Source organism: Ornithodoros turicata, chromosome 7, assembly GCF_037126465.1.
Source record: "Ornithodoros turicata isolate Travis chromosome 7, ASM3712646v1, whole genome shotgun sequence".
Taxonomy (NCBI): Eukaryota; Metazoa; Arthropoda; class Arachnida; order Ixodida; family Argasidae; genus Ornithodoros; species Ornithodoros turicata.
The window spans coordinates 18,867,592-18,887,218 of NC_088207.1; the positions used below are offsets into that span (position 1 = coordinate 18,867,592).

Below are 19,627 nucleotides of genomic sequence, written 5' to 3' on the forward strand. Positions count from 1 at the left end.
TTTTCTGTGTGCTTCCATGTTATCCACTTCGGAACAGCATTCATTAAGGCGGCGCATCAGAGCCGGCACTTCGTCGTCTACAATCGAGGGATGGTGCAACGAGCGAAATGGTTCACGCAGTCACCGCTTCACAACATTTTGGCACTTGCTTGGAAATGCAGTACCGCTGATGTAACGTCTTCTTTTTGTGTTATTTTTGTTTTCTCTTGCCGCGCGACGGGTCAAGCGAAATCTTGTGCAAACATATGACCGCTCGTGCTCACCCATGCCAAGTTCAATACTGTAAACACGCATATCGCGCTCAGCCAGACGGAACAATTAGTGGAGCGGCTTTTGAATGCGCACAGGCTGTCCAGCTGTCTCCTGAACTTCTTCGTTGATCTGTTGCTGTTCCGTGCTGTGTTGTTGTAGGGCGAAGGGTTAGTCACCAGTCGTTTCGTGTGGTTTCTGCAATGCTTGCGCATATAATAAACGAAATCTCTCGTAACACGAAAAACCTAGGTTGGACACGACGCGGTTGAAACAATTTGGTGTCGACATGTTATAGTCTATCGACATTACGCGGAAATTGCGAAACGAAACCGCAACCTGTTTTCTTTATTTCCTCTCACCCTGGGTTTACAAATTTCAGACCACGTTGTGGTGGTGCAAGACGCTTCATTTACTTGCACAGTCAACGGAAATCAAATAAAACTGCAAAGAGGCTGCATAGCGTTTCCCATATCCTTGGACGTCAGTGGAGGAGGAGGAGAAAGGCAAAAGAGGGAACAGTTCTCATTGCAAGGGAAGAAGATTTCTATACATATGGTTGCAAATGCTTCTCCCGAAACGTGTGAAATACCCCTCCCCACCGGCAAAAGTATATCACTTCTAAGGTAGAAAAATATCTCCGTTACAGTGTCAAGATTCCAACCACTTGGGTAGAACTGCTTCCTTCAGGAGTGGAAATTTATAGCCCTGTAGGGCAGATCACTTCTACCAAGGGTAGAACGTACCACCGCAAAAGGTATAGCATTTATCTCCAACGCGGAGGCTAATTTCGCCTCCTCGAGTTAGACGTAACTCTCCCATGAGGTATAACACATATGTCTTAAGGGGCATAATACTCAACCGTGGACGGGTAGAACTCTTCAACGAAGGGGGTAGAACTGCCACCCCACTATGGGGTAGGTCTGTTCTACCCCTGGGGTTGAAGTGGTGGGGTAGAACTGCTTCTACACCTCATTTTCTACCCCAAAAGGGTTGAAAATTTGGGACAACGCACTTCTACCCCAAAAGGTAAAAAAACAAACCTTTTTTCCTTAGAGTGTGGGGGCTTAATCACTTCCATCGTTCGCGAGCCAACGAGGGGCGGGGCAGAATTAATTTGCCAGTTTCGACTGAAATACATGTGTCAAGTGTGAACAACACACAGTTGTTTCCTGACTGTAGGTCCTCTATGCCCACTCAGAAGAAGAGCTCGATGCAGCGACAGCCAACCCTCAAAGTCAGTCTCACCCATGCAAGTGTCAAAGCGATGCTGCTCGATTACAATCTCTGTCTCTTTATTACAAATATCCAATCATTACATTATTCTTTATTTGACACAATATCATTTTCCTTCAATACAAGTCAGGCCACATCTGTCATTCGATTGACTCGCCTGCAAGTTTGTTCCGGTTGTTGATGTTGCAAAATATAACAAAATTTACAAAAATTTCCGAGAGTATAATAACTGGGACCTGTCTACTAGCGTGTGCTGACATTTGTAGTACTTATTATCTGTATGAAGATATAATAAGTACAACATGGTCTTCACTTTTGCATTGAAATACAGATAGCCTGTTTGTGTTCCTCCCTTCAGTGCATGTCTCAGCCTTAGCATTACACACCTCTACAGCAACACATAGCATGACACATCGTATTGACAGTTCAGTACACTGGATGAATTCTACGCACCGTGTTTACCAACAGCATATGAATTATCAGTGTAGGCTCCTAAATGACAACTGTTTTGACGCAAGAGACTGTTTTGATGTGCTTCGAATGTGGGTCGAGGCACATACTACATCAGACAGGGAAAGAACGACATTGACATTAACAGTGCGACTGGACATACTGTTCCTTGTGTGACAGTTTCCGAACGTTCCAATTAACAGTTGTTGCCCTCTTGCTGTATATGGCGTAACACATTCTCCGAATATCTGTCTGGTTTCAACTATAACTTTGTAACGTTCCGTCTCATCTACAGTCCAAGGGGTAGTCAAATTTGACCCACCCTTGCTTCTAATCCAAACACATAGTAAAGAACTTCAAAAATTCAAAATTACGTGCGTGTTCGAACCTAACCTTGTTCTCCAGCACATTTCACCACCCTCCGCCCTGCCCCTGTGGGCGATGCGTGCAATTTCCAAATAGTCAGCGTCGGGGTCCGCACAGCGAACGCATCGGGTTTTCGAGGTTTTCTGTCGCCGCCGCCGCCGCTCTTCTGTATCGGTCAGGGTTTCGAAATACGAACGATTCAACATGGCCTGAACACACATAGGCGAATAAAACAACTGACCGTGTACTTACGAATAAAACGTGTTCCTTGAACAGAGCTGCTTTCCGTTCAACGAGAGCCGCGGCCTGGACAGGAACACATTGCGACACGTCGTTTCTGCGATGGTGCTCACATTTTGACTTTAAAAAAGCAAAATCACACAGAAAGCAGCACGAGAAACAAAGCCTTGCAAAACCGAAACTTTGGAGAGAATCACGTGGTGAACATGAATGGCAATTGATATCATCATTTCTTTCATCACGTGGTGGACAGGATGTAATGGCGATTTTGACTCGAGCGACCGCTAGAGGGTGGCTACGCTCGCCTGGAGCAGAGCCGTATATTAAAAGGGAGTCTGGCCATTGGGAGGAGTCACAAAAAGAGGCTCGACCTGTCAATCACAGTTTCGGTCCTCTGATTGGTTTGCTTTTTACTAAGGGGGCCGCCATGACACCTTATTGCCACCCAAAATGGCGACGAAAACAAACGCAGTGAAGCGGGGATTTCGTGACGAAAAATTTTCACAGACTAGTTTGATTTTACGCTGCAAACGTACATCCTCATATACGTTTCTCGGAAATCAGTTTTACCTTATGCTCATCCATCGATATCTAACTGAAAATAATACGTTTTGTCGCCGGCGTTAGGCCTAGTGAACCCGGTGATCACAACGAAATCATAACCAAAACGGCACTGTGCTGTACAATCTTATATTTAATTGCATGATTTCATGGATATAAACATTCTTGCCATTATGTTTCAGCTATTAATGTAGATTTGTTTAAAAATCATACCGACATAAGAATGTGTCCCAGCAGGTGGTTCTGCCAGCAGCGGTAAAACAACGGAAGCAGACGACAATTGCCGACGTGCCTTACGCTCCCTAGGTGGCGTTATCAAATTTGCAAAAAAATCCACTAGTTTTGCAGATTGCAAGAGGTATCCATTTCAATCCCATCCAATCCACTTGCCACCCAAAATGGCGCTGCCCATGTTGGATACAGGGAAAAATAGTGAGGATAGGTTGATTGATAGCGCGCCATATTTCAAGACCTCATTGGTCGGAAAGCTGAAAAAGTTGGTGGAGCTTCAGGTATAGGCATGACCCATTAATGGCCAGACTCCCCTTTAATATACGGCTCTGGTCTGGAGAGAAGAGCCGCTCCTTGTGTTTCCTTCCTCCATGACCGCAGCGAACAACGCCATGCTGAATGAACGTTGTGCGGAAATTACATCATGATTTCTATTCGCTGATAACTGTCGGGTAAACCATGTATACACCAAGAAAGACATCGAAAAACGTACGTTGAATCCGGCCAAAAATTAAATCCAAAAACGCGGAACCCTAATCATAGATGGGAATCATTTTGCTTTCACGGTATAAAGGTGTCTTACGTTATTTATTTCATAGTTCGACAATGGTGATAGACCACGCTTGATGAGCTGCGCCTACAGCTGTGATCCTAGTGCCCCGCATAGTTGCTATTTTATTGAGAGAGAAGAATCTGATTGCTGGGTAAGTAAAGCTTTTGCTGATACCATTTAGTTTAAAATACCTGTCATGAAAGTTGAAATGCAAATGTACCGGGTTTCCATTGTTCGTGTTCATACACAGCCAACAATATCTCGTGTATTCCTAACAGTTCCTCCGTAGTAGGAAGCGTCCGTCGGTAAAAATACTTATTTTAGTACATCTGGTACATGCAACCATAGGTTAGCTTCAAGTATTTCGTCTCGGTGATCGAAAGTACGGAGAAGCCCAATGCCACAACTGGAAAGAGGAGGACTCTAATCAGCAAAGTACCTCTACTTTTCCAAGTAGCTAACCACTCTGAGGTCAATGTACTGGATGCAGCGTGTACCTGAGAATAATAAGTTAGTGGCAGGATCATACAAGACGGGTGTTTACTAATAAGGTAGGCATTTCATTACCATAATCGAAAACAACACGCGGCGCAAACGTTAAGAGCGAGAATACAGCAACAACAGCATAAGCTACTTTCTGACCATTTTGGACGTTGCACTATGAACATAAACTCTGAAATGGAAAATAATTTTCCTACGCTTATAGATCCTAACGCTTTGGGATATTTTCGGCCATGTCTCATCAGTGAGAGTGGACTGAGAACTGAAAAGTATTTAGCTACAAACATTTTGGAGCAGCTAGGGGCATTTGCATTGAAAAAGTATGAAAATGTGCTTTTTACCCTAATCGTTTCATCTGTGTAATGTTGCCGAAGGAGCTTCCTTCAGCACAACAGTCACACGAATGAGCTCTGAATGTGCTCTCTGAATGCTCGACGTGATGTGGAGCTGCTCTCGATGATGGCTGGGTTCCACCACATTGGGTGTCGCAAACACGAGTGTGGACCCTAAAAAGTACGGGAGGCCGGGTGAAAGACGCTCAGACTGGAGCGAGGTCTGAACGTATGCTACTTATATACGGGATATATTTTTTTATCCTTTACAGAATATTTATTAAAAAGCTATCAGAGCAGCAACCCTGGCGTTGTTTTGCATTTCAGTTCTACGGTAAGACGGACACCCTCTGGAAGGGAGTGTGTACTTACATGATGACTAATCACCTGAAATTCATTAATTAACTCTTTAATTAGGAAATTTCGGGCAAAAGCGAAATAACAGACTGAGAGACTATCCTCGTTAACCGCCGTTTAAAGTTTAAAGGTAATGTAAAGCAGCAGACAAACAGTCTATGTTGCCGGCATTGTCTGACAGCTTGTTGCTTCTAGTAGTAAGCACTGACCACAAGTATCCGGAAACGCACAGGGGGTCTGGACACCATTAAATTACCAATGAGAGCTAAGTAGGACCGCCCCACAATAATTGAGACCATCTGGGTGTGTCACCACACTAATTGGGGAGCATCTAACTCGTGTCCACACCACCCTGCATGTTTCCGGATACTCGTGGTCATAAAAAGAAAAGAAAATATATAGAAATAGAGTGGAGAGAAACAATTTATTCGAAAAGCAACAACGCGTGTCGAATAAACCGCTCCGGAATGGCCGAGTAACCAGCGTCTGCCATGTTGCTTGTTGATGGCCAGTAGTTGCAGAGATCAACGACAGGTGGCCACCTAGTTGCAAGGCATCACACCGGATAGTGCGACCGTCATAGCTCTATGCGAGAAAGACAGAGAACAAGAAAATACTAGCAGCGGGCAAAAATTGCAACAAGAAAGACACTGCTAAACAAGTCTAAACATGCGAGAGCGCATACAAAACATTGGGAAAAAGGCCTAACCGCTATGGCAAATGCTAAACATACGACAGCTCAGAGAAAAGGCTTAAGACGAGTGCTCAGCCCTGCGTGACAGCACATCGCTACGAAACTCGAGGGCTAACACAAGATGAAAACAGCAACAAAATACTAGGAAGGCACTGCTAAACAAGTTTACGGCTGTTGACGACAGCATGGAGAACACACACACATTGGGGGAAAACGCTTAAGGGGATTGATTAGGCCTAACCACATTGTCACCGCACAACAGCTAACACAAGATGACAACCACAAAATGCTCAGCGCAGGGTAAACGCGCAAGGGCGGACAGGGTACACATTTCTAACAAAATGAACACTGCTAAACATGCGACAACATGGGGAAAAGGCTTAAGACGCTTTGAAACTTAAGAACATGGAAGTCACTGCCAAACAAGTCCAGTTATGCAGGGAAAAGGCCTAACCGCTCAACATGCGACAGCACGGAGAAAAGGGTGAAGACGAGTGCGGTAAAAATGCGCAAACATCGGAAAAAAGCTATGGCAAATCACACACCTTTCCCCCGTGGCAACGGAGCGTCCGCTCCCGTCCACAGCCAGACCTCAACTAACGCGGCGCGGCGACGGCGGAGCGACCGGCCACACGTCCTGTCTCTACAAGAGCCAGCGCTGGACTCACGCAAGCACCGCTCTACGGGTGCTACGCATGCGCCCGCGCTCCTACCGTACTCTGCGCCGCCACGGCCGGCAGCCAGAGGTCATTCCTTCGTGGGCGGGACGCTCCCTGCAGTGTCAAGTTTCGGTTTCACTCTCTCCTTTCTCTGCGCGCACTCCTAGCGGCAACGGATTGCTTCTTCGTTTTGGTTTTGCTCTTGTTTCTTTGCGCGTGTTTATTTGAAAACGCTCTTTAAAGGGAGCGCGCACTTCGCTCGCGCCATCATTGTGACCATTACGTGGAAATGTTCAGCTACCATGCTTTACAGACTTGTCCCCGCATCTACGCTTCTTGGGAAGAAGTGGAGAATGAATGTTTCAGCAAGGAGAGTCCCCGTAACAAGCTCATCATCACTGCTTTTCGCTACGCCATAAGCATGGTGGGCTTTGGCAATGTAGGAGAGATCTCTCCGGGGCCACTGCAGGAGATGGTGCGTCGGATCTATGCCCGTTACAAGAACGTTTCCATCACGGTTCCGGACAGACCCTTGGGGCAGATGAGCGAATTTGTGAGCTCGTCCAACACCGAATTCAACTACATCTCTGCAAACATTGTGGACTATCTCGCTCGTGCCATTGCTCATATTAAGTACGTCCTGCAGAAGCAGCATCATTTGCAAGCAGTCTACATCGCGAACTTGGTCACTGATTTATTGGAACACTGTTTAGTTATCGAAACTCAACACATTAAACAGTCCGAACAACTTTGACGAGGCACTGTGTTTTTTCATGGAAACATCTTTATTGAATACATACAAAGACGTCTCTTGAGTTAGTCGACAGATGCCTGCACCCTCCCTGACTTGCCTGATTTCACGTACAGAAGATTACGAGAAGATCAGGCGTGCCAGAAAAGGTACGGGGAATCTTCATCGCAGCGTCGTCATTGCGCGGGTAACGGCACCAGCACTATGATTGAATGGTCAGTCTTTTTATGCACCCATTCTGCTACCACACTGCCACGAGGACCCGTGCTTCTCCTCTCTGCGTGAGAGAGAGCATATCTGGACTAGAACTTTTTATTTGTATTCTCGATTATATGCGCATGCACGAAGGCATTTCTCTTTGTTATATGGTCACTCGATATCCGACGACGTTCCCGGGCTCTCCTACGGGTTTTCCGATGCTGCACCAAGGGTGAGAGAGTACTATCGTAATGTGATACACGTCGAAACACTAGCAAGGCTTACCGTATTCGCAGCGTCCGTAAGGGAAGGAGTGTATGGCATCCACGATAAGATAGTGCTTGTCGTCATAGGGGACCAAGCTCTTCTTGAGCCTCGAAATGGTGTACATTGTTTGCTTCATACTCTGGATGGTGCACTGCTTCTGAGAGACTGTCTTTTCATTGAACAGAGAATCACTTCGTGCAATAAGTGCTTCCTCACCACGTCTTTCTTAACTCCTTTCACCCTCGCAATCTGTTTGTGTGTCCCAGCCAAGAGAATGCTGTACATTTTGGCTCGGATAGCTACGACTTCTTGAATAACACCACATCCCGTCTCGTCTTTGAAGTACCCCATCTGGTTTGTGTGCTCGTCCTTGAAAAGCTCGTGGTCCCATGGATAGGAGGACAGATCTAACTCGTCCTCAATTTTCATCATATGCTCTTCTAGGCTTTCACACACGAGAGAAAAAATTATGCTGTCCGTATCGCTATAGATCAATTGCACTTGACACGTAAGCGAGAAAAGAGCAACTCGTTGATAAAGCTGTCCATTCAGACTTTGGATATCTCTAAAATGGCAAAGCCCACGTAAAGGGGGTGCGTGCATTTGATGCGACGCTGTTTCATCTCGTACAAGATGCATTTGTCACTCAGAATGTGAAAATGCTGACGGTCGACAGAGCTAGCTTTTCGGCATGCTTTTTTATAGCATACTTCTTCAAACGTCTCACATTACCAAACGTACTGTTTGACATGGTTTTGTACAGAAGACGCTCGAGTTTCGTGGTTGCGGCATTCCTCAACGTGACGTTTCTCTGCACGAAGGTCCGCAAAAAATTGTTTTGGCAGAATGAGAGGATGCTGTGAACACATTCTATTTTCATGCCCAACCCCACGTACAGAGCGAGCAATGCATAATGAACGACGTAGCATTCTTTGTCGTAGCACGTCAGCAAGAGTTTCTTTGTGGGAGGGGTGTTCAGCACCAACGTGTGTTTCAAGTGTCTTTGGTGGGGGAGAGTTCGTTCTCATCCACACACCTGTGTTTGGGTGCCAGGGGAAAATCTCTGATGAGCGTGTGCAATTCTTCGGGATATGACAGGTTTACCACATAGACGTAACCCACTTCGGAGTCGTGAGGAATGTTGAGAAAATCGATTTCGCTCCACCTCGAATGATCGACCCACTCAAAAGCACCTGTCAGGTGGATGGAAAGTCATCGCGTACGGGTACAAACAGTTCACGTCGAGGTATTGGATAAAAGTCTTTTCTTGCTGGGGGTCGTAATCATCGCTCCCCTCATGATTAGCCCGACAGGATCTGTGGAAGCTGTTACAAATGCCTCCCCGTATTCCCTTCTTGATCGTTTCGTACATCTCATCCTCTATGAGAGGATGAGATGTACGAAGATGAGGAGGAGGAGAGTGATCGATGATTCTCTATGACGTGTTCTCTCAATTGTACGATACTACGACCCTCGATGGGATCCTCTTCCCTTCGAAATTTTGCGGTTGCATCTGGTGGTTCATCTCTAGCCCTACCAGACAGAGGAATGAAATCTACATACGACTGATCCCCTTCCCACATGAGCAGTTCGTCTGCACTGTCGTGCCCATCTAGAGGTTCATCGTCATCCGTTTCGGCATTACGAAAGGCAGACTACTGACTCTGTTGTCGTTGTATGAAAGGACGACTGGACTGTTACCGAGATTCTCTATTCTAGCTTCGTGCTCCCTTTCTACGGCCACGAGCATGGCATCGATGGAGTCTTACTTGCATACGAGACAGCGTGGCACTGCGGTCAAAGAAAATCAGTACGAGATTCCCCCTCTCCAAACAATGCTCACTTTTCCTTTCAGTCGAGGAACGCTTGACGTTGATCATGATGAGAGAAGTTGCTGGGTGGCTGGGGGAGTCCCTGTGTGTATAGTGACATGCTCTGACAGCGGCTATCGTTTCCTGAAGAAAAAAAACGATATAGAACACACACACAGAGTCATTCGACTTACATTTTTCCATGAAACGGCTCACGTCATGGGTGGATGCCCCTCATGGGCTTTCGACCAATCATCGTAGAACCAGAGCACCTTTTATGGTTGCCACCGCTCTCCTCCTCCTCACGATGCGACAGTGTCGTCTGTACTTTGCCCGCCATGCCTTCCGTCTTTCGCGCCTTTTTTCGTGTATGACAACGAAGCCAACCAGCTCGACGTTGACATTAGACTCATGTCTAGCTAACAATCTGGTGCGTCCTGGGCCGTCTTCTATATGATGATAAGAAGACCCAGAGTGGGATCCGAACCCTGGAACTTCCCACACTTGACGCGACACACTAACCACTAAACTAATTCGTGCTAGGAGCCCGTCTCTATGACGTTTTCATATCGCGGGGTTCGTGTCTAAACATGTCCAAACATGTTCAAGCACGTTAGAGAGTGAGAGGAACTAGTGCGTCCAGGGACGACTTCTGTACGACGGCTCGCGCGTCTGTGGGATTCGTGTCTAAACACATTCAAACATGTCCAAACATGTTCGAGGACGTTATAGAGTGTGAGAGGAAAAGCATTACTATAAATGTCGAAGCGATAGTGTGATCATCATTCTCGTCTAACTTCCATCATGCTCAACTTGGTGGATCCTCGTAAGTATACCCATGACGTCATTGCCGAAATGTTTGAAGAGTTCCGTTTGCAGTTTACAACAGTTTTGCGGCACGTGAAGTCGGTTTTTCCCATCTCACGTATTTCGGGAGATTGGCAGCGCCCTCTTTTTCTGCACCAACTGCGGTGGTGGTCTAAAGGTACGCTTTTTTCCTTCCTTTTTTTATCTGTTCTATAACCGATCACCTTTTTTCAGAGCAAAATCATTGGACGGACCGATTGATACGCCCGTTTCTCGGCTGTTCGACGGTACCATTGGACATACATTGCAAAAGACTTCGACTCGTAAAAGAAGATGGAGGATATGGACCATCAGTGCCACTCTGTGACTGAAGAAGTCTGTGTGTGTGTCTGTGTTTAAAATAAAAACGCTTGTTTCTGACGCTCCTTTCTATCTATGCAGATTACGAATGGCTACTGACCGGAGATCTGCCACTGGTCCTGAATTTCAAGTCTCCTCCGAAGATGCTTTTTTTGCGGGTCGGCGATCAGCTGAGAACCTGCCCTTGTGGTGGGCTCTGGTCGAGGAACCCCAGCCATTGGCTAGACCCGAGCCTTCGTCCGTATTTGGGCTGTCTTCCCGGCTACGAAACCAAAGCTGGAGCCTAACTCTCTCATGTAATCTCTCATGATAAATAAAAAAGGTTGTGCCCTCATTCCGTCTCAGTTATTACACCCGAGCAGAGGTTTGCAACCTTTGTGCAAACGCGAATGTATTGGAACTTGCTGCGATTATGCGATTATATTCACGGCGATGGCTGCGAGGGTAACTTTCGCTCTATTCTCAAGATGATACCCTTACGTCTGTTCACCACCAGTGGGGAGATTGCAAAGAAAATGAAGAGTTTCATAGATTACAAGCTCGAGCTGTTGGAAAAGTACAAACGAGGGCAGGCAGTGGACCCGTGCATCGCCAAAGTGGATTTCAACCGACCCATCTTCCGTCGCTACTCTCTTCTCCACACTTCTCTGGACGTCATGGTGACCGGTGAAGAGCGTCGGGTCAGCAAGTTGGTAGAACGTCTCGCAAGCGGCTTATGTATGTCGTAAAAAATAGATTATTTTACAAAGTGTGTTCTCTTACGAGGAGACATTTTATTGTTTCGTCATTCTCTTCGATGTTACAGGAAAACATGGATACACAATTTTTCAAGCTGTAGCGTTTCGACATACGCGTGACCACGTTCATACAAAGAAGCCCGTAGTAAGGCGGAAAAAGGCAACTGAATACACTTGTCCCCCGTTATACTCGTCCACTAGTAAAGTTCTTCGAAGGTTTGCTTCAATGGGGGGAACCCCATAACTGTCGAAAAAAAAAACACGGCAGTCCCGTCATAGTTTTTCAGGTAGAGCACGAAGTGCTGGCCGAGGTTTCTTCGCTCTTCCGTATTGATGATTAAATAGCTGGGCTTGCGTAAAACGAAGGCTTCGTTGGAAGCGCAAATGCTTCTCAGCATGGAGGAAGCGACGGGGTTCGGGACGGGGAAGCGACTATTTCCAAGATGTCGCTCTCGTACATTTTTTCTATGGGAAGGTGACCGTACAGTCCTTGTCAATGCACATGAGCTTGGGACACTTGGAAATCAAGAGGACGGTGACGGCGCGTGGCAGGGCTTTAGCGAAGCGTCCCAGTCAACACACATGGTTGACAGAATGTAAAATCCACGTTGAATATCGTTGAACAATGTGAAACGTGAATTGAGAACATGAATTTCACGCAGATTTTATGTAAAATTTCAACGTGCGAATTGCAATGCAGGAATTCAACGCTGATTCAACACTCATATACCAGCAGCGGAATGGAGCACGTTATGACAGCGTTGATACTTACGCTGGAATTTAACGTAACTGAAAACATAGAACGAACAACGTTGTTTCTGCACAAGTTTTACTTCAGGATTTCACTTGCAAAGTGCACACGTAGAAATCACGTTGGTTTATCATACGTAAAGCAACTGCATTATCCAATCCAATCCCATCCAGGATCCAATTCAAGTCAGTTCCTTCCAAAGCGAGAATCGGGGAAGCCACACCAGACGCCATTCTCCTCAGATCGTAACCGCCATTAACTGATGCTGGCGTTTCAAGTTTATTTCGCTTTTGCGGCTACTTCTTCTATGTTTCGTGGCTTGTTTTGGTTTCGAACCGGGTTGTGCTGGTGACTGTGACATCGGTAAGCACAGGTTTCACTCGCACTGCTCGGATATACGAATTGGTTATGACGGTTACGACAGGCTCTCTACTACCAGGAAGCTGGCTCAGAGATTATCGCCGCTGCTAGCAAGTCCAGTGTGTGCGGTCTATGAGTGATTCGTAGGAAGCGCAGGTATGTGCACGTCGGATTTCTGTTCATAATTGTGTTTACATTTTTAGAGTGTGCAAATAGGGTCACTATTACATGGTGGGCTCCCGAATTGTTTTTCAGCGTTGTTGGCCGTTTCAAATTCGTGTGATAATTATCGTCACTTGTATTTCAGGACAGAGAGTGATGCGGGAAAGAAAGGCAGATGTTGAGCAAAGAACGAGCCTGTACAGAGATGTAACGTAAGTTTTCTCTTAGCTGTTCGAATTGATCTTTTGCTTTGTTTATGTTCACTTTTATGCAGGCGTAGTCGCAAAGAAAGAAGACAGCCTGGATGCCGAAACGACGTGGCTTCCCGCGAGGTTCTAGTGCATTTCAACTATTAGAACGGTCAGTTAACTGCCTTTATTGTTCACAAGAGAGAGTATAAAAAAATGTAGCAGTGCTAATCAAACGTAACGAGAATAAAACCTTTCGGCAAGCATATTCTTGTGTCATTATCGACGACTATTATCAGGACATTATGCCTATTTGTGAAATAAAAGCATCGAGAAATAACATGTATTCAATAATAATTAAAAATGTAGTTACGTGTAATTTGCATTTTCATCGCACGTTAATTATACGTTGTCAGTTTGCTGTTGATTATTCCACTTCTTCAACGTTGGCATACGTTGAATTCACGTATAAACTATGTTTCAGTTACGTGGAATAAGCGTTCTGGTCGCTGTTAATTTAACCCGTTTCTGGCTGTGACATTAGCCAGGTTGAATCAACGTTAATTTGTTAACGTTGACCCTGCATTCACATGGTTGATTTTGAACATGTTTTCAGCGTTGAATTTGCAATGTTGTGTTGACTGGGGTAATTGCGGACGTACATTCCCTTTTCGCCACCCGTTCAAATGCGAAGGAGAAGAACACTTGTCCACGTCCAAGTTGAAGTAGAGAAGGAATCCGTTCATTCATAATCGATTGTAGCTGTTCTTGAAATGTTTTTCACACAGTTCTTGTAAAAAGTTAAAGTAGGGAATTTTGACGAGCTCGTTCTTAAAGTCGTACTCGGCTTGCACTTGCTGGCCGTCCACGGAGAGCATCGAATGAGACAGATAGTAATGACGGAATTTGTAGGGGTTCGATTCAATGTCGCCGAGAAAGTCGAACGTGGCGAGCAGGGCGACGCATAATTTGGAAGGCACCCTTTCGGGGTATATGGCGGGTGTGACGAAAACGATGTGTGATTGAAAAAATAAACGGAAGAAGAGGAGGTAGAGAAGGGCCTCTACACATTCTTGTCAGAATTATTGTCCGGTCACACACCTCCTCGAAATGCAGACCGAGTGTGAGCGTCTTGCTCGAGGGTCCGTTACAGCGGGTGTGGTCTGAAGCCGTCGCTTGTATTCCAGAAGGAGGGAATGTGCCAGCATCACCCTTTTCAAGTGTAACGTCATCTCTTTAATGTCCACCTCGTAATTGTGTGTTCTCTTGTTGTTGGGAGCCGACATCAGTTTAAATTCGTAGTTGTTTAAAAGGAAAATGACGCAAAATTCGACGGCAGGTACCATCAGGCACGGCTGTTGGAACACGTTGGTATTGCTCTGTCCGACCAGGTTACAGTATTTTCCACCCTTCGTCGCTTGGAAGCGTTGTTTCAGACCGCGAGACGAGACATCGTAAATGTTTTTGAAAAGTTTGTCGTCCTCGACAAAGAGTCTAGCCGCGTGCACAGTCTCTTGAGCCAAAGGCGAGGAATGAAGCACGACGTCCAAAATACTCCTGTAGGCATACAACTCGTTGGAGCAACGTCTTTCTCGTGCATTCCTCCGCCGGCTTCGCGAATGATGCGTGCGGTCCAAGACAGGAAACTGCCGTAGAGATCCAAGTGTGCCCTTTGCAAATTTGGAATAGAAAATTCGACCACAGTATTATTTACCCCATTGACCAGATAAATAATTGGTACGAAATAGAAGTGGAAGATTGGAAGAAGTGGAAGTATCTTCCACTCCTAATTGAACAGAAGGGGGTTCAAATATCATCACGTCACTCGTCAGACACAGTGGTGACCGTTGTGACTGCTTTTTGTCTTTCGTTGACGTCATGGCCGAAGCGCAGCGGATGTGTGACCCTCACGGCCAAGCAAAGATATCTGCAGGTGCGTCGTGTGTCGGTGCCTTTGGTGTCTTTTACGACGTTTCTTTCCATTGTTCTTTCCAGAGCATGAATTCCTGATGGAATCCAACACGTCTCTCCCCGTTGCTTTTTTACTGCGTCCGATATTCCTTCGCCGTCGGTCAAATTCCGCGCCAAGCGCTTCAACGTTTTCTTGGCCAACGGTTTTATTTGTTGCCAAATGGGATAAACAAAATACAGCTGCTTACTTAAACAAAAATCTTCAGTGTCGGTTTCTGTATTTTGTTTATGTGATCTGCAGGACTTGACTCCCCTCTTCGTATACGCTTCTTGTCAAATGGGATAGATAAACTTGGATATGTTGTTCAACACACCGCCTCCTCGTTGGAAAACAGTTCTCATATACACGGGAATTATTTTGGTGGAATTATGAAACATATTTAAAGTACAACGTTAAATTGGTTCTACCTTTGGATCGCAACAGTAAACGTCTTCCCGTTTCGTCTGCGAGAACAATCGTCAGTGAAGGAATTTCGAACTGAGACAGGTTAAAATACTGGATGTTATCTAACGTGTTGGTGACGACGTGCTTCTCTTTCTCGTAATGAAACGGCGGTCTTTTTTATATCTTTTTTTTCCGCTTCCCACATAGGTGGGTTCCATGATATCCGTGTACACGATGATGTTGTGAAACGTCCAGGAATACCTCGACGGAGCACGTGGTATTGTCCTGTAGGAGGAGGACTCCTTTGATGATGAGGCCTGAGCGCCTTTGCTTCAGCGCCTTATGCACAGTCCTGAGAACCTGGCAGTAATATGCACTATTGATGGTGGTACCACTGGGCAGAAATTCAAGATGAACAACGTCAGCCTTGTCCTAGAAAACAGAGGCCATGACCTTACCCGCAGATGGGGTGCTTCGGAACTTCTTGGGAGCTGGTGAGCACGGATGCTTCCACTGTTTTGTAGACTCAGGAGTGAAATTGCGCACCCACGTTTCATCGCACATGATGATCCGATCAAGGAACGGCTGTCCTTCAGTGTCGAAACTGTACCTTAGCTCTTGGGAGATTTCCAGTCTTCTCTGTCGGTCAAACACGAAGAGCTGCCTCGGGACCCAACGGGCACTAACTTTCCGAAACTGGAGGTGTTCATGAATGGTAGTGTTCAACGTTCTCACAGAAAGGTGCGTCTTTCGAGACAGTTCGATACATGTTATCTGTCGGTCCTTGAGGATCAGGCACTCCACAAGTTGGATGTTCTCAGGAACTCTGGCACTGGGCTCTGAGCCGGCCCGGCCGGGATCGTCCTGCACTGATGTACGGCAGTCTCGGAACCGTTTGCAGCACTCAAACGCTTTGCTGCAGCTAAGTGTATCGTGGCCATACTGAGCCTGAAGTCTTCTGTGAATTTCAGATGACTTTATGCCTTCATTCACGGGAAACTTCATGACAATTCGCTGGTCGATGTGCACGCTCACCTCATAGTCGGCCATCTTGTCCAGCACGTGTCTTCTGTTTTGCACAAACCTTGGACCACCGCGTGCTGAACGCGGAAGCCTGTCGCGTGTAAAAATGACGAAAAAGAAGTAGCGCGAGCCATTTGTGCACACAGGGGACAAAAAGTCCCAGTTTGACTCGAACGCCCCTCGTATTTTGTTGTTCTCTGTCTTTCTCGCATAGAGCTATGACGGTGATGCCATCTGGTGTGATGCATTGCAACTAGGTGGCCACCTGTCGTCGATCTCTGCAATTACCGGCCGTCAACAAGCAACATGGTGGTCGCTGTCACTTGGCCGTTCTGGAGCAGTTTCTTCGACACAACATCGTTGATTTTCGAATAAATTGTTTCCACTCCCTTTCTATCTATTTTTTTCTTTGTATGACCACGAGTATCTGGTAACATGCAGGGTGGTGTGGACACGAGTTAGATGCTCCCCAATTAGTGTGGTGACTCCCTGGATGGTCCCAATTACTGTGCGGAGTCCTAATTAGCTCTAATTGCTATTTTAATGGTGTCCAGACCCCCCCATGTTTCCAGGTACTTGTGGTCGGTGCTTACTACTGAGCCCACTACAAGTTATACGTGTAATAGGGAACGCAAAAATTTTTAATTTGCAAGTAAAATTGCGGTAAAACAGCTCGGGTCGACGTCTGGTGGGAAAAAACCCTCAAATCGTCAAACAACAGTGATACATGTCGCGGAATTTCCGGAACTATTGCAACTTGATTTGTCGCACCTAGTGGCCACGTAGCTTAATTTTTCTGTCTTTATGTATTCCTCGAATGTACCCAAACAACTCAACTTGGGAATTTTTGCGGGTTTTTTGAAATTACGAGACAGCTAGGTTGCACCCTCATTAAATACATCTCACCAAAGCGATCGTAGCGCAGGCGCAGGCGCATACCCGTCCGTTGTGAATTGTGATGGACGATTGACTGCGCACGTCGCACCTTGCGCTGTCATTCGCACCACCACTCGTTCTGTTCTTTGTTCCTTCATTGGTAAATCAGAGCTTTGCTTCGCGTTCCGCCAGTCGGCACTAACAGAATGCATGGCCCGTGGTGCTGCATAGCAGCGTGTGGGAGCAGTCATATAAAAGCGGACAGCGCCAGCGAAAATGTCTCCTATCATACGGTACCAAAATGTGACCAGCGAAAGCGAGAGTGGTCCTTGTCTCTCGGGAGGGAGTTGCGTTCGGGTGAACGCGTATGCTCCAGGCATTTTCCTTTGGACAGCTTTGAAGTTTTCGTGCCGGGCGCTCAACGACGTCGCTTGAAAAGTACGGCTTTGCCAGTGTTGAACCAGCACCAACCACCAACCCGAGACGTCGTCATCAAGGTTTGTTGCCTTACATGCTCTGCTGCTGTGTGTTCGTTACGGCAGATACAGGTAATTTGTAGCATTAATACCGCATAGACAGATTTCTCGCGCTGCAGCTTTGACAGCTTTTGCGTATTATCCTGTTATGCATGAGCAGTCCTATAACCTGTGCACACTTCGCAGGACGCAAGTCCGGTGAACGACACAACGACCATGCCGAACGTGGTGCGTAGCATACAGGGTGTCCCAGAAAACGTGTCATTGAATTTTAATAAAAAACTACGCCACATAGAATCATGTGGTCACCCGCATTTGTTCTTACTAGATTTTTGCCACCTCCTGATGTGCATGTCTGTAACCTAAGTTTAATTATGTAAATTTTTGCGAACTGAACTCGGAAATTTGCCAAGTAAAGGTCACTTTTTTATCCCACCAATGTGAAGAGCGTGCTGAATTTACTCAAATTAATGATAATACGCCTCATTCATAAGTGCTGCCATCTCGTGGCGGCGGCTGGCGGCGGCGCCATGTTTGAGTATTCTGGCGGTTGTGCTATGTGCAATTTCCTGTAGCGGGACCAGCTGGAGAGTCGGGAATCTTGCGATTCAAGCTTTTACCCAGGTGAAAAAATAAAGTGGAATACCAAGTGGGATATAGTGGAACCACTTGAACAACAAAGTGGGTCAAAGTGGAACTACTTTGTCAGCAAAGTGGTTTAAGGTGAAACCAATTGGTCAGCAAAGTGGTTTGAAATGGAACCATTATCTTGCCAAAGTGGAAGTCAGAGTGGATTAGTCAGAGCCGTTGTGGGCTAAACTGGAACCACTTGGTCAGCAAAGTGGTTCGAAATAGAACCATTTTCTGGCTAAATTGTGTTCACTCCGAAGTCAAAGTGGGTTTGGCCAGAGCCTTCTGGGTTAAACTGGAACCACTTTGAAAGTCAGAGTGGGTTAGACAGGATCCGCTTGGGGTATCACATGAGGAACACTAAACACGAAAGGAAAGGCAATTCAATCCAATCCATGTCTGCGTATCATTTGAACGATTTCAAAGTTGCGTCGGTTGGATAGAGCAATACAATGGAGCTATTGAAACTGCTCAGCATTATATTCCAAGTTTAGCGTGCCTCAGCCGCATATAGGAAATGAAATTCAATGCCTCGCCTTGCCACGAAACCGCCATCGCCGCTGATATCACCCGATTGCAAGTTGCAACAGAACAGGCGTTCCACAGTGCTCGCTCGGATGGCTCGGATGGAGAACAACGGAGAATGTGATTTCTGCGTCGTGAGCTGCTTCTGATAATTTCAGTCTCGATTTTGTAGACTTCGCTGCTTGGAAGGGTAAGCCAGTGGACCAACTTCGAGACCAAGTTCGAACATGACTAATATGTGACTGAACTTTTCCTTGAACATTTCAGATTTGGCTTTCTTCATGCTGCACTTCAATATTGGATATCGAAATGTCCCGAGATTCATATCGTACCTGGTCACCAAGAAACGCGGTCTGCAGCTAGTCATATTGCCTGTCCATTGTGCGATACCTTGTGACATTGAAACATGTGTATACGTGTGAAACACTTCCCGACAGTGCGCGCGAGATGATGCCCAGTAAACCATAAATGTCCCTGGGATGACTGCAGGACATCCTTACCAGGATACGTGGACTACCTGTGGACGTCCACAATCCTCCTGATGATGTTAGAGTGGACATCCTATGGATGTTAAAACAAGCATCCATATCATGTCACTGGGATGTCTTTCAGAGACATGATCTCGTACCTTGTTGGGACGTTTTTTGTGTTATGCTAGGTGTATATACGTTGAGCAATATCATGATGCAAATATGTGGTTCAGCTTCTACGTTTATTGGTGTACTGACTGAGTGCAGTAAGACAGATTTTCATCAAAATACTCTCGACTAGAATGAATCAAAAGTAAGATGGGAAACTACAATAGTACCACAGCAGCTAGGAGCTTATACATATGCTGGGTTTATAAGCATTTTTAGCAGAATGAGACAAAATATACAGGTTGTGTAGAGAACAAGGTTAAGCCACATTGCACTACATAG

General features: G+C 46.0%; 2 protein-coding genes and 1 long non-coding RNA gene across 5 annotated transcripts in view; 2 read left to right on the forward strand and 1 right to left on the reverse strand.

The window, feature by feature from the left end:
• The window catches only part of LOC135400514 (uncharacterized), a 374,312-nt gene that overhangs the window by 304,242 nt on the left and 50,443 nt on the right, over positions 1-19,627 (reverse strand). The gene's annotated exons all lie outside the window — the stretch shown is intronic.
• LOC135400275 (uncharacterized) overlaps positions 1-19,627 on the forward strand; it is a 61,045-nt gene that overhangs the window by 18,641 nt on the left and 22,777 nt on the right. For 2 of the 3 annotated variants that reach the window (XM_064632060.1, XM_064632061.1), the window contains exon 3: positions 3,933-4,037. The exons of the other annotated variant lie outside the window; for it this stretch is intronic. In XM_064632060.1, the coding sequence (XP_064488130.1) occupies positions 3,933-4,037 (105 nt within the window). The remainder of the gene's footprint in view (positions 1-3,932; positions 4,038-19,627) is intronic. 3 annotated transcript variants of the gene reach the window in all.
• Positions 11,935-13,036, forward strand: LOC135399632 (uncharacterized). The gene is made up of 3 exons (XR_010424370.1): positions 11,935-12,474; positions 12,551-12,845; positions 12,908-13,036. It is a non-coding gene; the product is annotated as an uncharacterized LOC135399632 (long non-coding RNA).